The sequence below is a fragment of the Periplaneta americana genome, chromosome 4, assembly GCF_040183065.1.
Source record: "Periplaneta americana isolate PAMFEO1 chromosome 4, P.americana_PAMFEO1_priV1, whole genome shotgun sequence".
In the NCBI taxonomy this organism is placed as follows: domain Eukaryota; kingdom Metazoa; phylum Arthropoda; class Insecta; order Blattodea; family Blattidae; genus Periplaneta; species Periplaneta americana.
In genome coordinates this window covers 178239931-178262579 of record NC_091120.1, presented here as the reverse complement: position 1 = coordinate 178262579, position 22649 = coordinate 178239931, and the positions used below count along the sequence as shown (strand labels likewise).

The following is a 22649-nucleotide window of genomic DNA, read 5'->3' as shown; positions in this document are numbered from 1 at the left end:
CATATTATTGCCTCCACAAAACTGGCTTCATTTATACACCGACAGATCCTTGATCTCCAGAGAACAAGGTGCCGGTGCAGGTGTTACGTGCTGTCTCTTCTCACTTTATAGATCTCTTGGATATGGAACAACAAGTTTTGATGGTGAAATCATTGCAATAAGGGAAAGTCTCAGGAATCTTCTATGCCACATCAATAAATTTAGGAATGCAGTTATATTGTCAGACTCCAAAGCAGCTATTCTATCAATCGTCTCTAAACACACACCTTCATCTCAAACAGCAGAAATAACTAAAATGCTCTCTCAATTAATATCACTCAATAAAAGAATTGTATTCCAATGGATACCATCCCATTGTGGAATCCTGGGAAACGAGAATGCGGATGCTTCAGCAAAGAAGGGCAGCACTGCTGCTTACAGACCAGTTACTAAATCTACGTATTACTCTGTGAAGAGATTTATTAAATCTACATACTTAGACTTCAACAATCAAAATTTGATAACACAATCCCAAGGGAAAAAATGGAACTCTCTGCATCAAAATCCACAGTTATTTCCCGATTTACCACGAAAATCGTCTGTAGCTGCATTTAGATTGGCAACAGGCCATGATTGTTTGGCGAAACACCTGCATAGAATTGGAATATATCAGTCCCCTAACTGCCCATTGTGCAACTCAAACCAAGAAATGGATTCGGAACACCTCAAAATCTGTGCTTCAGTGGCTGGCCATGATAATATCTTTGAAAAATATTGGAGTGCAAGAGGTCAAATGACTTTATTGTCAAATGCCTGGCATTAGAAAACAACAACAACAACATATTATTGCCACAAGCTCTTCAGAAAGATGCGAGAGAAACATGATGTAACTTACAAGCAGATAAATATTGTTTTGTACTTGGAAACATGTATCTACAATATGTTTTTTTCATTAAAATTTCAAATTTGAGATTCATATTAGTTATCTTCTACTGTATACAAAGGGATATTTTTTTTTTTTTTGTAGTCATGAAAATGTCAACTCTGCCCATATTCATATAATTGTTTCTTTAAGACAAAATGTACTCTATCCTATATTATGATAGAAAAAGAATTTCCCTCTTTGGCAGATCTAAAATCTGGCAACCCTGTGTAAGAGATACAACATAATAGATTTTCTATAATAACTTAAGTATGGCTTGCTCCGAGTTGTGGCCAGGAAGTATTCATTACCACGTGTTTACTGTAAGTTCTGTACTTTCATTGCTCTTGTAAAGCTTGCGTCTGACCTTCTATAAAATTAGTGGTAGGCAGGATGCATTCATTGCTGCATGTTTACACAGCACACAGTGAATGTGTTGATCGTAATGTGAGTTTGTTAATGATAAGGCTGTGTTCCCATATTGCTAGTGTGAAGTGCGTGAATATGCAGTGAAGCAGGGTTTAAGCTAGAAAATAAATAATTGTCGCAAAAATGCACAAACTTAAAATCGTATTTGTGCAAATTGCGAAAAGCTTGTGCAGTGTTATAAATAATTCTATAGAAAGATAAAATTAATAAAGTATGCTGAAACAAAAAGTTATGTAATTTGTTTCTTGGAGTTTTATTAATAATAATAATGGCTTTATTTAACCTGGCAGAGTTAAGGCCGTAAGGCCTTCTCTTACACTCAACCAGGATTAAAACTTGCTTACATAGTTGAACATAAAACTGGATCGGAATTAAGTAATTACATACTGATACAATTTAGGTACATAATGAGATCAAAAGAGGTAGTTACATGAAAATTTACCTCATAAAATAAAAATAAACATAGTGGAATACATATTAATGTTGTTAGAATCAAAAATACGAATCACATAAAAACAGAAGCCGATAATTCAATAAAAAATATACACAGTAAAAATAAAAATAAACACATTAGTATACATATTAGTATTAGATTACAATTAAGTAGGATTTATATAATTAAACCAGAAACCGACAATTGAATAAAATGTACACAAAAAATACATTAATAATAAAAAAACAACACAGTGGGATACATATTGGTGTTAAGTGATAAATAAACACGATTTACATGATTACACAATAAAAATAAGAAACAAAAAAAATAAAAATAAATACAGTGGAACACATTCCATTAAATATTTGCAACGCGTTAGGTCTGGCAACTCATCATAAGATATTTTTCTAATTTACATTTAAAGGAAATTAAAGTTCGGCAGCCCTTGACTTCAGGCGGCAGAGAATTCCAGTGACGAGAAGTAGCAACAGTGAAAGATGAAGAATGAAGAGATGATGTGTGCAGTGATATTTCTAGTGTTTATCATATTGTGACCGAGTATTTAAGTTATGATACTGAGAAAGACTGTGGAATCGGACAGATAAGTAAGAGGGAGTAGAGATGTGTAAAATTCGGTTTAAGAGAGAAAGGGAATGTAACTTTCTCCTCTCATTTAACCTGAGCCACAATAATTTATCGAAAGAATGCGAAATGTGATCGTAGTAGCGGACATTACAAATGAAATGAACACACGCATTATGAACAAGTTGCAGTTTCTGGGATAAATCCACCCTGAGATCACTGAATAAAGCATCACAATTACTTTCAGTCCATCTTACCACACTCTATATATACTTATGTAAGTAAATCGTTACAAGTAGGTATGTTTAGAATCAATTACTGCTGAATTTACATCACATTAAAATACGTTATTTATATGGGCACTCTAAACATTGAAATTCTTTACGAGTAGGGCCTTCCAAGATTTGTTGTTAGCAGAGTGCTAATTCTTTCTACTGAAAGGCGGTTTCTAATTCCAGTTTTTACAAGATTAATGCAACTAAATCCTCACTCACAATTATTTACAGTATGTGATGGAATTGTTACACAACACAGAACTGCACGCATTGCATTCTTCACCGGACATAATTAGGAACATTAAATCCAGACGTTTGATATTGGCAGGGCATGTTGCACATATGGGCGAATCCAGAAATGCATATAGAGTGTTAGTTGGGAGGCCGGAGGGAAAAAGACCTTTAGGGAGGCCGAGACGTAGCTGGGAAGATAATATTAAAATGGATTTGAGGGAGGTGGGATATGATGATAGCGACTGGATTAATCTTGCTCAGGATAGGGACCAATGGCGGGCTTATGTGAGGGCGGCAATGAACCTTCGGGTTCCTTAAAAGCCAGTAAGTAAGTAATTATGCAATGGAATTGTATGAACCAATTAGAAGAAATTTTTCACTTAACTGACATGAGTTACACCAATTCTTTGAAATCCATTCCTGAACATCTATTGCTCAATACCTTTTTGAACATCGCCCATGCCATTAGCGTTTTATTTAAATTCAGATTAGTTCAAACACATCTCTGATTTCATTTTCTCCATTACCATCTTCGTTTCTGAAGCCCAATGTGGTTGTCGCATTTTTGCACGTTTACATTGAAAGTTTGTTGCATTTTTAGAAGTCGAATAGCAAGATTCAGGGTGTAAGGGGTAGTGATACGCTTCCTATAGCCTCTCCTACCCAATTCCCACCTCAACCTGCCTGTGGTACACCCTGCTTTTAACAGATGAGGTTCTGGGGACCGAGTCACAGCGGTATAACTGTTTCATCTAAAATGGAGGAAATGCCATTTACATATGTGCTGGCCTATCACAGCACAACAGCGTCCGTCAGCAGCACATGAGGGAAAGGTCGGTGGATCTAAATAACATCTATTTAGTCCTCCCAGCTAGGTCCAAAGGACCCGTTGACCAACGGCAGGTGCGGTCCCCCTTGCATAATGGGGTTTACGTCGGGTGATGTAACTGCCACATTGTAAAAACTGGTGCCCGTTAAGAAAACAGTTACATGAAAGCCACAAGACTGCTAATGGCTTCATTGCCAAATGCAAGGCACTAGACAACAACAACAACAACAACAACATAGCAAGATGCGACAATTGCGACTGTGGCTTAAACCCTGAGTGACAGTGTACTGCGGAATGAAGAAAAATATTTGGAATTGAATTTATTAAAACTGAAATTACATATTGTCACTGTGCCTCCAAAATCCGCCATGTGTTTTTAAAAAGATTTTAATTCCCTTACACTTTCTGTATAATTTCATTATTTTTAATGTATTGATTGAAATTATACCGAAATTAGCTTTGAAAATCAATGGAATTAAAAGTGACAATGCTTTTTTCTTTCTCTTGCAAAATCATTTTAAAAACACACAGCGCATTTTTGAGGCGCAGCAACAATATACAAAATTAATACCTATATACAATTTGAACCTGAAAGAACAAATGCTCATGCATGGGGCAGTTCAGTATAATACTAGACAATTTAAGAGGCATATTGGTCCGACAAGTTAGCATATAAATCAAATAAGTATAATAATCCTTCAATAACTGTCTATTTAACCTAATAAATAATACAAGAAATTACATTAGGTCATTATACTCAAGATTGGAGGAAGAAGATGCGGATGCATTAGTAAAGAAGGGCAGCACTGCTACTTACAGACCTGTTACTAAATCTACGTATTACTCTGAAGAGATTTATTAAATCTACATACTTAGACTTCAACAAACAAAATTTGATAACACAATCCCAAGGGAAAAAATGGAACTCTCTGCATCATAATCCACAGTTAATTCCCGATTTACCACGAAAATCGTCTTTAGCTGCATTTAGATTGGCAACAGGCCATGATTGTTTGGCCAAACACCTGGATAGAATTGGAATATATCAGTCCCCTAACTGCCCATTGTGCAACTCAAACCAAGAAATGAATTCGGAACACCTCAAAATCAGTGCTTCAGTGGCTGACCGTGATATCTTTGAAAAATATTGGAGTGCAAGAGGTCAAATGACTTTACTTTATTGTCATACACCTGGCATTAGAAAACAACAACATTAGATCATTACACAATCAAATATAACTAGCGGTTTCGCCAATTAAATGGCATCTTCAGGTCTAATTAGCATATGGTAATGCTTTAAGCATAAAGACGTAGGTAAAAAGTAACATAATAACATATGATGAATAGCTTGATGTGAGATAATTAAAAAAAAAATATTATATGAATGAATATTATTCATGATTGTAGTCATTCATATAATATTGTTTTAATTATCTCACATCATGCTATTCATCATATTTTATTATGTTGCTCTTTACCTACGTCTTTATGCTTAAAGCATTACCATATGCTAATTAGACCTAAAGATGCCATTTAACCTCTTCCCTTACTATATATTTTACCAGTTTTGTAAAAAAAAAGTGTCATATTTTTTTATTTTCGTAAAGAGGTCTCTAATATTGCAGAATCACTGTACACCACTAATTTTCTTATGTACCTAAAAAATCACTATGAAATAGACATACATTCATACTGAATTATTATCCCGAGTTATCTCATACACCTCTGGTAGTTGTCCCACTTTGATTTTCTCCTGAACTATTTACCAACTTACGTTTTTTTTTATGGATTAATTTATGAGGTACATTACCAGTGCTGTTATCAAGGCGTTAAATGTTGCTTGTTGTGTGATAGACTCGAAAGCAGCATATTACGCATAGTGGCACATTGCATTCCGGACAGTAGTATCTGCTCTTCTATATGAGAGCGTTTTGGGAAGAATGGTGTAGCAGTCATTGAATATTTGTACCAGTACATCTGTTCTTCAGGTTTGTGAATAATGTTCTGCAGTATCACTATGCCCAAAAGTACACGTATTTCAGAGTCTGTAGTAGGCCGCCACGAATTATTTTCAGCATTCTGTGAACACTTATTAGCATGCCGAATCGTCTCCTCAAATATAATGTTGATAAGATCATTATTAAAGAATAATTTAAAAAATTGAGAATTATCGTTATCAGAAACAATGTTAAAATTTCAGGGAATGGGGACCCCGGAGGTGCAGAAGAAATGGTGCCAGATGTCTTCTATTCAAACCACTGTCGAAAAGACGCGACATCAACTGATCTGAATTTGTTTGTTGGTCTATAACTTCGTCTTCTGATACCGATGTTTCATTTTCTAATCTTCAACAGGAATATATTCCTGATCAAAAGTTTCGGAATCACTAACTTGATCCATCTTCACACAAAACAGCACAAAAAACACTAAACACAAACAGAAACCGCCAAAACTAACTAGCATCTACTCACTACTATGTGTGAATGCTATATGAGCATAGAATTCCACTTGCAAGGAAGAAGTACAAAAAACACCACCAGATATAGCAATATCACTAACTTCTGTAGCCATCTAGTGAGGAAAAGGTTAATGAAAGAATGGAAATGTACATATTCGGGATATAATCCTTAGCAGCGAAAATGGAACTCAAATGAGTTAACTTGGGTTAATAAATTTTGACACGAGTTAGCAACCCAAGTTAACTCGGGTTAATCAGGGAAATGGTTAATTGGCGAAAGCGCTAATCATATTTGATTGTGTAATGACCTAATGTTGTTGTTGTTTATTGTTAATAAAATAACATTGACAGAAATGCAATCTTAGTTCTTCCCTGAAGGAGTAAAATACTCGTGCTCAGGGAGATATCTAAACACAAAGATAAACACAAAGATAATTTTTTGACACAAACTGGGTCAAGAAAAAAAAAATTACAGGAATAAATTAAATTTAAAAATACAATTTCAATTTTAACAATTTAAGTCATACAAGTACATATACATATTAAACCAATATATATTCTTTAAAAATTAAATTCCTAATGCTATTTTTGAAATTCCTGATACTATAATTTTCCAAATTTGGGTATTTATCAATTATTTTATTGTATAACCTTGGACCAAAGTAGGTACCATGGCTCAGAGCTGTGCTTGTGAAACACTTTGGTTCCTCTAGTCGTATAAAATCGGATCTTTTAGTTCCATATTTATGATGATACAATTTGAATTTATTACGGTTTTTATGTATGAAGATTAATAAGGCAATATAATAAATCTGTTTAATTTTCAAATTATTAAAATCAGTAAACAAAAGCTCAGATGAGTAATCAATTGGTTTATTAAGGCATATTTTAATGATTCTTTTCTGAATAAGTATTAGTGGAGTGAGATTAGAATTACAAGCATTTCCCCACCCTAAAATTCCATACTGGAGAATGCAATTTCTTGTATTATATATTAGGTTAAAAAGACAGTTATTGAAGGATTATTATACTTATTTCATTTATAATACTAGAAGTTAAGTAATGTAATTAAAACTTATACAGAGTTTTCATTTCAAAACTTGCCAGTCTAAATAACTACTGTAATTATTTAAATTGAATTCACATGATTTCAGATGAGCGACCAAGTTCTGCAGGGTCTGTTGTTCCTCCACTCCCCGGCAAGAAGCCATCGTTACCTCCTCCACCAGTGAAGAAACCTCAGCGTGTTGGATCTTCAAGCCTCATCTCCACACAAATGGCTAAACGGGAAATACTCCCTGAGCAGAGACTGTCGATTGATGCCGTTGATGGAGCTGGACCTAGCCGACCAGCACCACCACAGCAGAGTTCTCCACGAGGACTTCTGGAGTTCGATAGCGTTGAGAGAAATGCTATGCTCACGCATCCAACAGCTTCTAGGGTCAAAGCCCCACGTCGCAGACCTCCTTCCACAGTGTACAACAAAGAAGTGGTATGTTCCAAAGCTTTCACAGTTTGCTGGGCTTCGCCAGTTACAACTGCAAAAAGTGCCTAGTAGGATACTGTACCTCTACTCCCCTCTTCTACCTTCTTTTTTCTGGTATATTGAACTTTATTTTGTTTCTTTGCTATAGAATCTTGATTATCAACAATTTCGTTGTCTATGTTCATTATGAATACTCAACTATTCTTTACACAGGTAAAGACTGCGTCTTAACATGTTAAGGCTGGTTCACAATAAACCGGGAACGAGAACCAGAATGAAAACTAGAAGCAGAGGACATGAATATAAAAATTTTTGATTCACAATAAACCGAGAATGTAGACGACTATGAATATCGATATGCATGTCAATAATGATATGTAAAGTCGATATTACACATTCTGATGTTATTTGTGTGTAATTGACCAATGACGTTCTCTCATGAGTACAAGGCAGCCAAAATGTTTATACAGCCAGTGCTGACATACTGCGGAGAAATTTAGATTACTTCACCTTTCATAAACCACATAGAATAAGTTCAAAACCAAGCTCTCAGGCTCATTACTGGTGGAATCAAAACAACTCCAATAGATTCTATGAGATTCCTCACTAACATTAACAGCATCAAAATGACAATAGAAGAAAAAGCACTGATTCAATATGAAAAACTTATCAGATTACCAGGAAACAATTGGCATTCATACAGTTCCCTCTGTAGATTGAAAACTCCAAAAAGTTTCATATCCATTGTTCAAGAATTAAAACAGAAAATCAATATCCCGAATTTAAAAGAGAACTTACAAATTAAACCAAACCCTTTAACTCTATTAAATATAGAATATAATCTAAATTTAACAGAAGAAATACTGGAATCAGAAGTAAACACTGAAATACTAAAACAATTGTCTTTAGAGACAATTAATATTAGGTACCCTCCACAAAACTGGCTTCATTTATACACCGACGGATCCTTGATCTCCAGAGAACAAGGTGCCGGTGCAGGTGTTTACGTGCTGTCTCTTCTCACTTTATAGATCTCTTGGATATGGAACAACAAGTTTTGATGGAGAAATCATTGCAATAAGTGAAAGTCTCAGGAATCTTCTATGCCACATCAATAAATTTAGGAATGCAGTTATATTGTCAGACTCCAAAGCAGCTATTCTATCAATAGTCTCTAAACACACACCTTCATCTCAAACAGCAGAAATAACTAAAATGCTCTCTCAATTAATATCACTCAATAAAAGAATTGTATTCCAATGGATACCATCCCATTGTGGAATCCTGGGAAATGAAAATTGCGGATGCTTTAGCAAAGAAGGGCAGCACTGCTACTTACAGACCTGTTACTAAATCTACGTATTACTCTGTGAAAAGATTTATTAAATCTACATACTTAGACTTCAACAAACAAAATTTAATAACACAATCCCAAGGGAAAAAATGGAACTCTCTGCATCAAAATCCACAGTTAATTCCCGATTTACCACGAAAATCGTCTGTAGCTGCATTTAGATTGGCAACAGACCATGATTGTTTGGCCAAACACCTGCATAGAATTGGAATATATCAGTCCCCTAACTGTCCATTGTGCAACTCAAACCAAGAAATGGATTCGGAACATCTCAAAATATGTGCTTCAGTGGCTGGTCATGATAATATCTTTGAAAAATATTGGAGTGCAAGAGGTCAAATGACTTTATTGTCAAATGCCTGGCATTAGAAAACAACAACATAAACACAGGTTAACCAACTTCGAAATTTCAACTGAAACATTTCATTAGGTACGGTATTATAAATATGCCCATGCATCATTATTATCACAATCTATTTTAAGTCTACCATAACGTAAAATAATTAGAGAAGAAACATTTGTAATAGAACAAAAATGAACACAACAGTAGTTATTGAATTGAAGCATGAATATGTAGTGTGTAATACAACCAATACAGTAATAAAATATGATTCGCTTCCGATCGGTGTTCAAAGACGCAGCTATTGAAAGCCACGTATTCTCCTTCATTTTCTCATCTTTATACGAGGCGTGCCGCTTATCGTAAACGTGAGGATTTTCCTCAACACTCAATATTAGAATCTCATCAAATAAAACTTGCTCCATGATGCACAGCACAGAACAAAATAATGCATAGGTTATGTCATGGTCTTCTTGCTACAAAATATACAACGACGAAATAGCTTTTAGATGGCAATAGAATGAATCTAGTGGGCTGTGATCGGAAACGTGAACACCAAAGTTGAAACTTGGCCAACTCTCCGTTCCCGATCCCGGGCTCTGGCAAGCTTTTCGTTAATTGTGAATGCCCACATTTAAATGTACACATTTTAACAATTTTACCATTTTCGTTTTCGTTCCGATTCTCGTTTCTGGTTTATTGTGAACCAGCCTTTAGTGGTGAGGATAGGTGATTGATAATGTGAACCAATTTGTTCTTCCCAAATGCTTACTCATTTCCATGGTTTTACCACAGTCTAGTATATATTATCGCCGCGCTCTCATGGTTAACATGTCGGCATCATACAATAATGTGCGGTGTTCTTTTAAAACATAATTTTGTCGACCGATTGTTGCTCTGTAGGTTTCACTCTAAGCATCACGTTGTCACGTCTAATTCCTCTATAAGAATAAGCACTAGTTTGTTATATTGTTAAATGGCTATTATTATAATTATAATTATTATTATTTCATATACGAGTATGTTGACATTCTTAACTCTTAATAATAATTTTTAATCACATACCTTAATGTTCGTCCTCAGCACAAGACATTGCAACCTCGGTTTTAGTCCATGTGGATTAGACAAGTAGGTGTCATTTTATAACGGAAGCAGCTTATTGGTTGCAATATTGAAATTGAGGCGAGTGATTGGAGCGGCGACTTAAGAAATTGAAAACAATAATGCAATTAAATTTCAAAAACCTGCCAAATGTTAACCATGAGAGCACAGCGGTAATACAGTCACGAAGCTCAGTACGTAGTAAATACTGTATGCATCCATAGATAGTTGCTAACCACTAGGATCGCTACTATCGCCTAATCATAGACAATACGAAGTAGTAACTGTGCAGTGTATTGTTCCTAGTACCCTCGTAAACTCAAGCTTCGTGACTGTATATACTAGACTGTGGTTTACATTAAGATTTTTCCCATTTATCATGCCACAATCACCTGCTTAAAAATTAAGTGGTTGAACTCAGCCATGGCTACAGGCTTGTCATTGAAGTGCTTCAGATTATGTTTTCGGTTATGTATTAATTTTAATTAGTGTTAAAGTTAGAGGGAGGTACACCTTTATGGTAAAAAATTACTCACATTTATAAAAAAACACACACACACACATATACCAGGCTTTCATTTCAAAACTTCCTAGTGTAAATAACTATTTATTTCAATCAAATTTAACTTAAACAAAAAACACATCAATTTAATATTGAGAGGAAAGTTTAAAACCAATGCTAATTGTATTTTGGGGTCACCCCCTCACCCACACTACCCCCTTTCAAATTTCAAATTATGATACTTAAATTTCAAAGAGTATTCAATTCAATTATGTTGTTGTTATACGATGAAAGAGTAATGGAACGGAGAAAAATTCTCTCTGGCGCCGGGATTTGAACCCAGGTTTTCAGCTCTACGTGCTGATGCTTTATCCACTAAGCCACACCGGATACAACCCCGGCGCCGGACAGAATCATCTTAGATTAAGCTCCACCTCTTGGGTTCCCTCTAGTGGCCGCCCTCTGCACTATGTCATAGATATCTATGAACGTAGGACAGAAGTCCACACATGTGCTGAGGTGCACTCGTTATGAGTGACTAGTTGGCCGGGATCCGACGGAATAAGCGCCGTCTTAAATCACGAAGTGATTTACGCATATCATATATATTATTTTAATGTACCGAAGTACGTATGATATTTCCATGCAGATATTCTGGATAAAGCATCAGCACGTAGAGCTGAAAACCCGGGTTCAAATCCCGGCGCCGGAGAGAATTTTTCTCCGTTCCATTACTCTTTCATCGTATGATGACGCAGAATATCTGCATGGAAATATCATATGTACTTCGGTACATTAAAATAATATATATATTGTTGTTGTTTTCTAATGCCAGGCGTTTGACAATAAAGTCATTTGACCTCTTGCACTCCAATATTTTTCAAAGATATTGTCATGGTTAGCCACTGAAGCACAGATTTTGAGGTATTCCGAATCCATTTCTTGGTTTGTGTTGCACAATGGGCAGTTAGGGGACTGATATATTCCAATTCTATCCAGGTGTTTGGCCAAACATTCATGGCCTGTTGTCAATCTAAATGCAGCTACAGACGATTTTCGTGGTAAATCGGGAATTAACTGTGAATTATGACGCAGAGAGTTCCATTTTGCCCCTTGAGATTGTGTTATCAAATTTTGTTTGTTGCTGTCTAAGTATGTAGATTTAACAAATCTTTTCACAGAGTAATACGTAGATTTAGTAACAGGTCTGTAAGTAGCAGTGCTGCCCTTCTTTGCTAAAGCATCCGCATTCTCATTTCCCAGGATTCCACAATAGGATGGTATCCATTGGAATACAATTCTTTTATTGAGTGTTATTAATTGAGAGAGCATTTTAGTTATTTCTGCTGTTTGAGATGAAAGTGTGTGTCTGGAGACTATTGATAGAATAGCTGCTTTGGAGTCTGACAATATAACTGCATTCTTAAATTTATTGATGTGGCATAGAATATTCCTGAGACTTTCACATATTGCAATGATTTCTCCATCAAAACTTGTTATTCCATATCCAAGAGATCTATAAAGTGAGAAGAGACAGCACGTAACACTTGCACCTTGTTCCATGGAGATCAAAGATCCGTTGGTACATAAATGAAGCCAGTTTAATTGTCTCTAAAGACAATTGTTTCATTATTTCAGTGTTTACTTCGGATTTCAGTATTCCTTGTGTTAAATTTAGATTATACTCTATATTTAATAGAGTTATAAAGAGTTTGGTTTAATTTGTAAGTTTTCTTTTAAATTCGGCATGTTGAATTTCTCTTTTATTTCTTGAACCATGGATATGAAACTTGTTTGAGTTTTTAATCTACAGAGAGGACTGTATGAATGCCAATTGTTTTCTGGTAATTTGATATTTTAATGTATGCGCTTGGGTTATGTAGTGTGCAGCGTGCTACTTTTGGCTTATGTGTGAACACGATACGCAACAAAAGTTGTGTAGCGAAAGCAGCAACATGTGACATATCTTTACTGTGCATAATGTTAAGGAACTACTGTATCAAATAAAAATGATTACTACAGTACAAAAAAAGAACATTACTGTATATAAATTATATGAATTGTTTTCTCTTATATCTACAATATTGTTGCAGGATTCCGTTAGCAGTGGCCTAATGAATGGAAGTGCAGAAACGGGGCGTTCTGTTCTGGACAACCACATTGTCGAAGAGGAACCAGAAGACGAAGAAGTAGAAAGAACGAGAGGACGTGCGTGGGAGAGAGGGAAAGCACCATGGGTTGAAGAACTCAAGTTAAATCAGGCCAAGAAGACCTCAGCATTGGGCTCAACTTCTACTACAGCTGGGCAAAGTCCACCAGAACAGACTGAAAGAAAGCTATCCAAATCTAAGCTGGAACCAAGTAAGTTACAGACTCAAGCATGTTTTTCTATTGAAAAAATATTAGAATAAGTTAAGTTATTGGGATCCACAACTATATTAACGAGGTTAATAATATTGTGTCAGTTAAGGCAATGGGAAAAATTGGTGACAAATTAATCACTAAATGACATTTCATACAAGTTAAGAGGAAGTGAAGGCATTTCCTTCCCCTTCTACTTGCCCTGAGTCCGTCAGTAACAGAACGGTAGCTGTTACCTCTTATACCTGCACCCCCCAAGTTCTACACACAAGATAATAAAATATTAAATAAAGTAAATAAGTTGATATAAAATAGTGACACAGGTGTTTAACAATTAAATGTTTGAGTATATTTTAATGCTGTTCTTACAATATTGTCAATTAATAATTAAATTAAGGAATGTTAGTTTGTATTATGAAGTTAGGGGGTAGTGACAGTGCAGATTGTCCCATTGTGTATGCTGTAGAGTAGCAACTAGCGGTGAAAAAAAATTTGTCTTCTGCTGTCAGTAGCTTTTTAATTTGCCAGTTGATATAAACAACAATCAAATGCAATATAAACGCTTAGTATAGACTCTCGAAATATAGATTACCGGTAAAGATTTTCAGTAGTAAGAATTTTCACTATGTTCAAAGTCAGTCAGTCGAACGTTAGTGAGATGGACAATAGCATCTTCCCCTTCACGGATGGTAAAGAGTGTGAGTAGAGGGGAAAGCCTATCAACCAAACTGAAATGGGGATTAGACCAATTTAGGTCATGGCCTACTGCTGCAGTGTTGCCATAATGCAAGGCAAGTTCTGAAATTTGAGTAATTTTCCCAGTTGAAGTTATCAACATTGTAAGAAAAGCAATGCTCTGTTTATCTCTTGTTTTCCCATGATGTGAACACCATGTTCTAAATTATAAGTTTGCTAACTTATTGCTGAACCAAAAGGGAGGCGTGACTTGTGAACTTACACTGATTATTATTATTGTTTTGAAGATGCGTGTTAGTCAATAATCAACATAATATAAAACATTTAAGAAATTTGAAAACATAATTATGCAAAATAACGCTCAATACATTGATTAATTCATCTTCAGAGGAATTTGCCAAGTCTTTCATTTGTACTCATCATTTCAGTAGATTTTATTGTAATTTAACCCTCTATTGACCGAATTTTTATGCAGTTAATGCCCTTTTTATCTATCTCTTCAACCTGATGTTATACCTATTAGAAGGGAGAAGGAGCATTGAGTTCATAGCTGTGCTGTCTAATGTGTGTCAGGAGTGGGCAACATAACTAGCCTAAGATTGCATGCTCGAAACTAAAGTACTACTGTGAACTGAAACCTGTGGTAAAGGATGGGGAGGGGCCATGTAAAATAAAAAGTGTATGACGTGCATGGAAGCTGAAAGGGTTTTATTTTCCTCCTTTCTTATAGAAAAAATTATTCATTATAATGAAATTAAAAACAGTTATATTACCAGTTGTTCTGTATGGTTGTGAAACTTGGACTCTCACTCTGAGAGAGGAACATAGGTTAAGGATTTTTGAGAATAAGGTGCTTAGGAAAATATTTGGGGCTAAGCGGGATGAAGTTACAGGAGAATGGAGAAAGTTACACAACACAGAACTGCACGCATTGTATTCTTCACCTGACATAATTAGGAACATTAAATCCAGACGTTTGAGATGGGCAGGGCATGTAGCACGTATGGGCGAATCCAGAAATGCATATAGAGTGTTAGTTGGGAGACCGGAGGGAAAAAGACCTTTGGGGAGGCCGAGACGTAGATGGGAGGATAATATTAAAATGGATTTGAGGGAGGTGGGATATGATAATAGAGACTGGATTAATCTTGCATAGGACAGGGACCGATGGCGGGCTTATGTGAGGGCGGTAGTGAACCTTCGGGTTGCTTAAAAGCCATTTGTAAGTAAGTAAGTAGTGAAATTAAAAATATCTATTTATTTTTTAAATAGTTTTAATGATTCGGTCTTGTATAAAATTACCGAATGCATTATGGAAATGCATCAAATGAGCGATATACAGATTCTCATCATACATAAAGAAATTAATAAGAAAGTTGGAATGTTGCTTTGAGATAACACTGGTCAGTGAATGTCAAGTAATCAACCAATGAAGCAAAGTAAATAATATAACACCAGTAGCTTAAATTCTTTTTTTTTTTTTTTTTTTTTTCCTAATTGAAAATTTAATTACTATTGTTGCAGATTCGCTATTAATTTCCTAGTTTTATTTGTGGGCAAGTAATAGTTCCCATTTTCTCTCAGTGCTTTCGAAGTCATGATAAAGCACATATTCATACTAATTTTAATGAAGGCTGAACAAAACTTAATATTTTATTATGCACAATTTAATGATGCTGCATAAAATCTAATATTTATTGTGCACAATATGCCTCCTTTCTGGGACGTTCAAGGATTCTGTGCAACAAAACTTTTTTTCTAAGAATGTACTATTTTGCGGCTATCACTCATTTATCATCACAACTTCAGTTTGCCAGTCACTTTTCTCTTCTTTTTGATGAGAGTGACAGTTATTATACATCTCTTATGGATTTATCATTGCAAGAATATAGTCATATTAAGTGACTCCAGAGCCACAATACGATCAGTAGATCAATAAATCAACCAAAAATAGAAAAAATAAAAGAAATCCATTCCATGATTAAACAAATCTAAAGTTTAAATAAAATTATAGTTCTTCAGTGGATTCTCACACATTGTGATGTAAGTGAAAATGAGAGAGCCAACAATCTAGAAAAGAAAGGTACTGTACTAAAATTGATGAGAATTTAAAATTTTTAAAATTTGAAAAGCTTCCTCAAATTAGAGGCTGCCATTAGACAAAGCATACAAAACAATACAAGAACAAAATAGAAGATGAGAGCTAAAAGAGTGAGAAAAAAGGCAAACAAATACACAAACAAACAAAGGCAGTTTACAGAAGAAAAAAAATTCAAGTAAAGAATCAATGAAAGCTAAGAAGGAAAAAGAAAAATGATAATGGTGCGTCAATTTTTTTCCATACACTGAATTAGAGTCCATATACGTGGTTCCGTAAAAGTTTGACTGACTCTCTAATTATGAGGAGGGCCAGTTCATTCAGAAAAGATTTGTGCAGTCCTAGGGTCTTACAGAATTGAGAAGAGGAGTTGGGTATCGTTCCTCTTGCTCCAAACATCAATCCCGTAACTATAATATTTCATATTATTCAGTAAAACAAGTTATTAAAAATAATTATGATGTGTAAATATTAAATACTACAGAAAATTCTCATTGAAAAAATTTACTAGTAAAATCAGATTTAATTCTGACCTACCACGTAAATTTGCGATGGGCCATGTTCAGACTCCTTACAATCAATCAGTCAGTCGTTTATTAATGTCTTGAGCAACAGTTTATTGCAATAGACATAAAATATACTAAATTACAAGGGATACAAAATAATATTTTACATAAAATATAAAAACAGATGAATACAGCAATATAAATGAAATAATACTGGAATTAATAATAACAATAACCAATATTAATAATAATCGTAATATACAAAGCAATTCAGCTTATAAATTTAGAATACATCTACAGTGGAGTCAAGAAATTCACTAATACTATGGAATGGATGGTTGATTAACCAGTTATACAAAACAGATTTAAATTGTATATAACTTGCATATGATAAATTTTGCAAACTACCTATACTTAGTACTGGGATATACCGGCCTAACTTACAGGTTATATAACTTACAGGTCATGATTGTCTGGGTAAACATTTACATACAATTGGCATTGTCTACTCCAAATTTTATATTGTGTTCTCAAGAAGAAGAAATTGATATGAATCATTGAACACACTGTCAAGCACTTCAACAAAATAAATCTTACATCTAAATACTGGGAAGCAAGAGATTAAATAACTCAATTGTTAACTCAAGAGCATTAGATACCTACCTACATCTATATATATAATTTGAACTGGTAATGGAAATTACGGGAAAACTGCTGAACGGATTTTAATAAATGGCCCCTCATTTTGAAGCTTGGAACCTAAAGTTTTTCGGAAAAGTAGTAGTTTTCAGTGAAATGTCAATTTTCCTACATAATTTTCCTATTTTTCAAAATCCATCTGTTGTCAGTTTTGAGAACTAATTTTATTCAATCACGGCCGACTTGATTGAATTTCAGAACAAAACACACACTACAATAAAGAATAGGCTATTACACGAAGGCCATGACCTGCAGATTGCCGACATATTTAGAGCTCAATTCAATTTGTTATTAAAAACTGATTCTGCAGTGTATAATTTTCTGAGTACAGCTGTGTATTGGATATTCAAATCTGCGAAACTTGTGGTGGTTTGATGACATTATTACCATTAGAAATTAAATATTATTATAGTTAATATCATGATGCATCTATTTTTTCATTAATTGTACATAATATTGATGCTATATTAATGACATGAAAGTGAAACGTTTTGTGGTTATGTAAGTAAATGTAGAGAATATTTTAATTTAGATTTTCATTTCTATAATTTACTGAGTGACTGCTATATATAACTACAAAACTTAAGTAAGATAATAATAATATTGTTATTAAAAATCAAATATTTTATACTAATTAACCCAGTGGGGTTGGGTCTTTTTCATATACTTAATGGCGGTGTAGTGTAGATATTGATATGTGTCATTGTCTTCAGTATTGGCTCGAGAGAGCGCAAAAATTACAGTTCCTAAGGAAAGAAAAAAAGGTATTACTTACTGATAAAATAAGAGGCCTAGAAAATTTTGTAGTCTCCAGATCATTTCAGCAAGATCTCTTAGTAGGATAAAATGATTTTACGCTCTACATTTCAAGTTCTACATGCAGTAGCTATACGAAAATGCTATTGTTCGAAAGCTTAGCAAACCTGACATTTTTTTAACTTTTGCCTACAATCCACAATGACCTGAAATAGCTACTGCTATCGTCCTGACATTGATACTTCCGTTTTCGCGTTGAAACTCAAAAACTGAAGTTGGATAGGTTCAAGAAAAAGTATTTGGCCTAAAAAAATCCATTCAGAGGGAGTATGTTTCATTATTATGGAAGCAAATAACTATCAAAAAGACAAGTATTCTTCATTGAAAATAAATCTGAAAAATTTTTCTTTGAACGTCTAACGAACTTAGTTTGCAGCAGTATTTGCTGCACAAGCCACTAGTCTAGACTGAAATGTATGTGGGCTATTGAAAGGCCACCATTGTAATTTTGCTAACACATTCGATTTATGTGTTAGAAAGGAGCTTTACAGTGAAACCTACCTTTGCGGTCACTTCATTTAAACGGCCACTTGGCCAAAAGGCCAATTTTCTCTGGAACCAATTGGATTTTCCATAAGATCAATACAAATTCTCTCTCTATTTAGCGGCCACCTCATGTGCCGACCAGCGGCCGGGGTCTATTTGGATTGGATCCTGACTATAACGGTCACTGTCCAACAAAAAATCTTTTCACGGATACTGTCTGACCTATTTTTTCGATGGTTAGAGGACAGGAAGCAATAGCTAAGTGTACAACAGTACACCCTCCATATCTTGGGGTTAGTTGGTTACTGTTTTATTACTCTTTTGTCACTTTCCACTCCGACCCTGCACAGCTATAAATTCTTACTTGTTTTTTTGAGGATTGAAACACAGACTTTTTCTATCGAAAATGTCAGAGTATGTTTTAGGTAGTTAACCATTCGAATTTTATTTTTTTTCTCCTCTTTTTATCTTTCTCTATATGGACCAGCTTTTACGAATTTTTCTTCTTTTCATTCACTTGATTCAGAGGAACTGTGAAGTTAATTTGAGAGAGAAATCATGTCTAACAATAAATTTAGAGTGGTGTTAAGTTTAGAGGTGAGACGAAAAATGATTGAAGAAAGTGAGAAGGGAACATCTGTGAGAAAAATTACACAAATAGGCTATTCAAATGTGGAGGAACACAAATAAACGGCATAATTAAGAATAACGATGAAATATTAAAAGAATGGGAGGAAGAGAGAATCTGTGTTTATTAATGTGAATGATTTCGTTTACGAATGGTTCAAATGTGCGAGGGAGAAGAAATTGCCAATAAATGGGCTTATAATTCAAGAGAAAGCTCTTGAAATTGCCAAAGAACTCAATGTAAGAAATTTTGTTGCTAGTAATGGGTGGATACAGTGCTTTAGATAACGGCATAACATTGCATATTGTTCTGTGTCTGGTGAAGGAGGTGACATTGCAACCAGTGTTATTAAAGAATGGAAAAAAATAGACTGCCTTCAATTCTTGCGGAATATGAACTCAGAGACATTTACAATGTTGACTAAACAGGTTTTTTTTCAGGGCCCTCCCTAAAAAAACTTAACTTTTAAGAAAAAGAGTGTAAATGGGGGAAGTTGGCAAAAGACAGAATAACCTTGCTCTTTTGTTTTAATGCTGCAGGAGAAAAAGAACCACTCTTAATGATAGGGAAATCATTGAAACCGAGATGTTTGAAAAATGTTGACATGGGCTTATTGGAGGTGAAGTGGACTGCCAACAATAAAGCTTGGATGACATCATCATTGTTCGAGAATTAGCTATGCGATTTCAATTCCAAGATTAAACGACAAAATCGCAGTGTGATCCGTGAAATTGGGGTTTCTTCCCCCAAATACGACATCACACCTCCAGACCCTTGATCAGGTATTATCCAGTCATTTAAATTGAGGTACCGCAAGCGAGTTTTGAAAAGGCTAGTTGCAAGAATGGAAGAGGCTGACATTAATATGCATGATTGTTGTACGCGCACAGTCCTAAAAAGTCAGTGAAATTCAGTATTTTCATGGTGATTCATAAAAAAACCGCAACCTTAATCAAGTGGCCACCTGATAAAACGGCCATTTTACAAGGTAACTTCAGATGGCCGCTTTAGACAGGTTTCACTGTACTTAATACAAATTAACTCACATGTGACTTACAACCCCCTCTTAGCTTATGCAGGAAAACTTGTTGGGATTAATTTTTAAATGTTCATTTTATTTGCGTGAAGTGCACATTGAATCCTGTGTTGTTTTATTTTGTTTTCTTATACGAAATATTTGTAAATTAATTGTTGTCATTTATGATTTAATGCAATTTTATACAATCTTTGACTCTTCTTAAAAATTAGATTCCTTTTAACATAATGATAAACTATCTTATCTATTTTTAACACAAATTTTTCAACTCCACCTTTGATTTCTTATCTGTGTTGGATTGAAAGTACAAAAATTACCGCAACATTCTAACTATGATGTAAGAAACGCGTATTTATCTTTATTTGTTGGGTATTATGTCTGATCGATATCTGAATTAAAATTACTTTAAGCTGTAACTAAACACTTCTGAGAAAATTAACTTCATTGGTTAGAGTTGAAAGTAAGACACCTAAAACAAAGACCCTAGAAGTGAGAGACATACAGACAACACTATCATTTATCCTCCTCATGGAAGTTACCTGAAGGAAAGTTGATGTATTTCGTCAATGCCTTCATGTCTCAGAAAGATAGATTGGAAATGTGCATGCCTTCTTGTAAGAAACTGTTAAATAATTCAAGCATCTTCGTGTGAATCATGAAAAGTCTGAGAACTGTGTAGTTTCCTCTGACTCATTCGTGAGAATATTGATTTTCTGCCACAATACAAGACCACAGTGTAGGAAGCTTTGACCTGGATTGAAATGTTGATGTAATACTCCTTCTATTTCTGTTTAGCAGTGACCTTACACTCCTTGTCCAGTCCACTTCCTGGCCTTCCATGTGCTTTATCACTTAGTTTGAATTATCCATTCTTCTTTAGAAGATAAAGGTATGTCTATTACAAAAATATTTAACAGTTAATCTGTATAATATTTGCATTGTGCATTTTAATTTTACAATTATTATTAAATCTATCGTGTAAGTTTGTGGATATTTATTGTGGAATTTTGAATATATTAATATATGTATTTGTTTATTACCTATTTTGATTATTTGGTAATTATTGAATTCATTTATTTGTTCATTAAATTTTATTTTTAATAGTTTATTTATCATTTGGTTCAACTTACATATCAGTCATTCATTTATTCGAGAATTTGCTAATTGATGGATGTGTGTACTTGTTCTGTACTTATGAATCAATTTATATATATATATATATATATATATATATATATATATATATATATTTAATGTATTGTCAGTCACTTGTTGATACTTTTTTGTTCATTTGAATTGATCAGAATGCCGATATTTTAAATCTAAGATTTGGATGGCTATCATTTCGATATATTACTTTTATTTAACTATTTACTTACTTATTTGTTTACTTATTTATTTAGTTATTTATCATTTGGTTAATTAATTATTTTCCTTATTGTTTGCGTGTTTATTAGTTAATAATATTTATATTCATTCATTCATTTATTCATTCATTCCATTAATTTATACATTACTGGCATATAAGCTGCTCTTTATTTCATTGTCCTTGGCAACGTAAACAATGACTTTCTCCACAGTGAATTAAAAGTTTTTATATCACTGCCTCCTTGACTACCAACATATTACCCAATAATAAAATTCACACATTCATTCATTTAATCGTTACCTCAGAACAACAGTGAGATATCTTGCAAAAATCATATTTTAAATAATGAGGATAAAAATTGCTATTGAACATAGAGTACAATATGTAAACAAACTTTTGATTTAATATGAAACTAAAACAAAAATAAACTGACAAGCACCACTGATCTACAAAATGAATTATGAATGATGGAACATTATCACTTCAACACAATACCAAAAATAGACCTATAATTTAAAATTAAAATTATCTTATACACTCAGATTTAAATATTAATGAATAAAATATTGTATAGCACACGAGAGTAAAAAGATTTTATGCACTTGTGGAAATTATAACTCTAGACTTCGCCATGACATTAAACTTGCCACTTGGAGATAAAATATAAGTTTACTCTTGTATACTATCAATTTCCGATACAGAGTTCATTCATTTGTTTGCTTAATTATTGATTAATTCATTCAGTTATTTATTAGTTTGTTAATTTAATTTTGTATTTATTTTTTACTTATAATCTAAGTATTTGTTTACAATGTAATATTCCTTATATAATGAATATAATGAATCTTGGGGTTAGTTGGAAATTTGTAACGACTGATACTTTCTTAACACTTCAGAATTTTCTTCCTTACATAGTTGGGAAAATCATTTGCTGATCATCTACCAGACAAAAAACTAGGATTTCACTTGTAATAGTGGATCGAACTGATGTTTTGGGGTATCCAGTCAGATTAATTAACATTAAGTG

The 22649-nt window shown here is 34.0% G+C and overlaps 1 protein-coding gene across 2 annotated transcripts in view; it reads left to right on the top strand.

Annotated features, from left to right (window-relative positions):
- The window catches only part of cindr (CIN85 and CD2AP related), a 73022-nt gene that overhangs the window by 37073 nt on the left and 13300 nt on the right, over window positions 1–22649 (top strand). For both annotated transcript variants that reach the window (XM_069824433.1, XM_069824432.1), the window contains exons 9-10: window positions 7299–7636; window positions 13021–13288. In XM_069824433.1, coding sequence (XP_069680534.1) covers window positions 7299–7636; window positions 13021–13288 — 606 coding nt within the window. The remainder of the gene's footprint in view (window positions 1–7298; window positions 7637–13020; window positions 13289–22649) is intronic.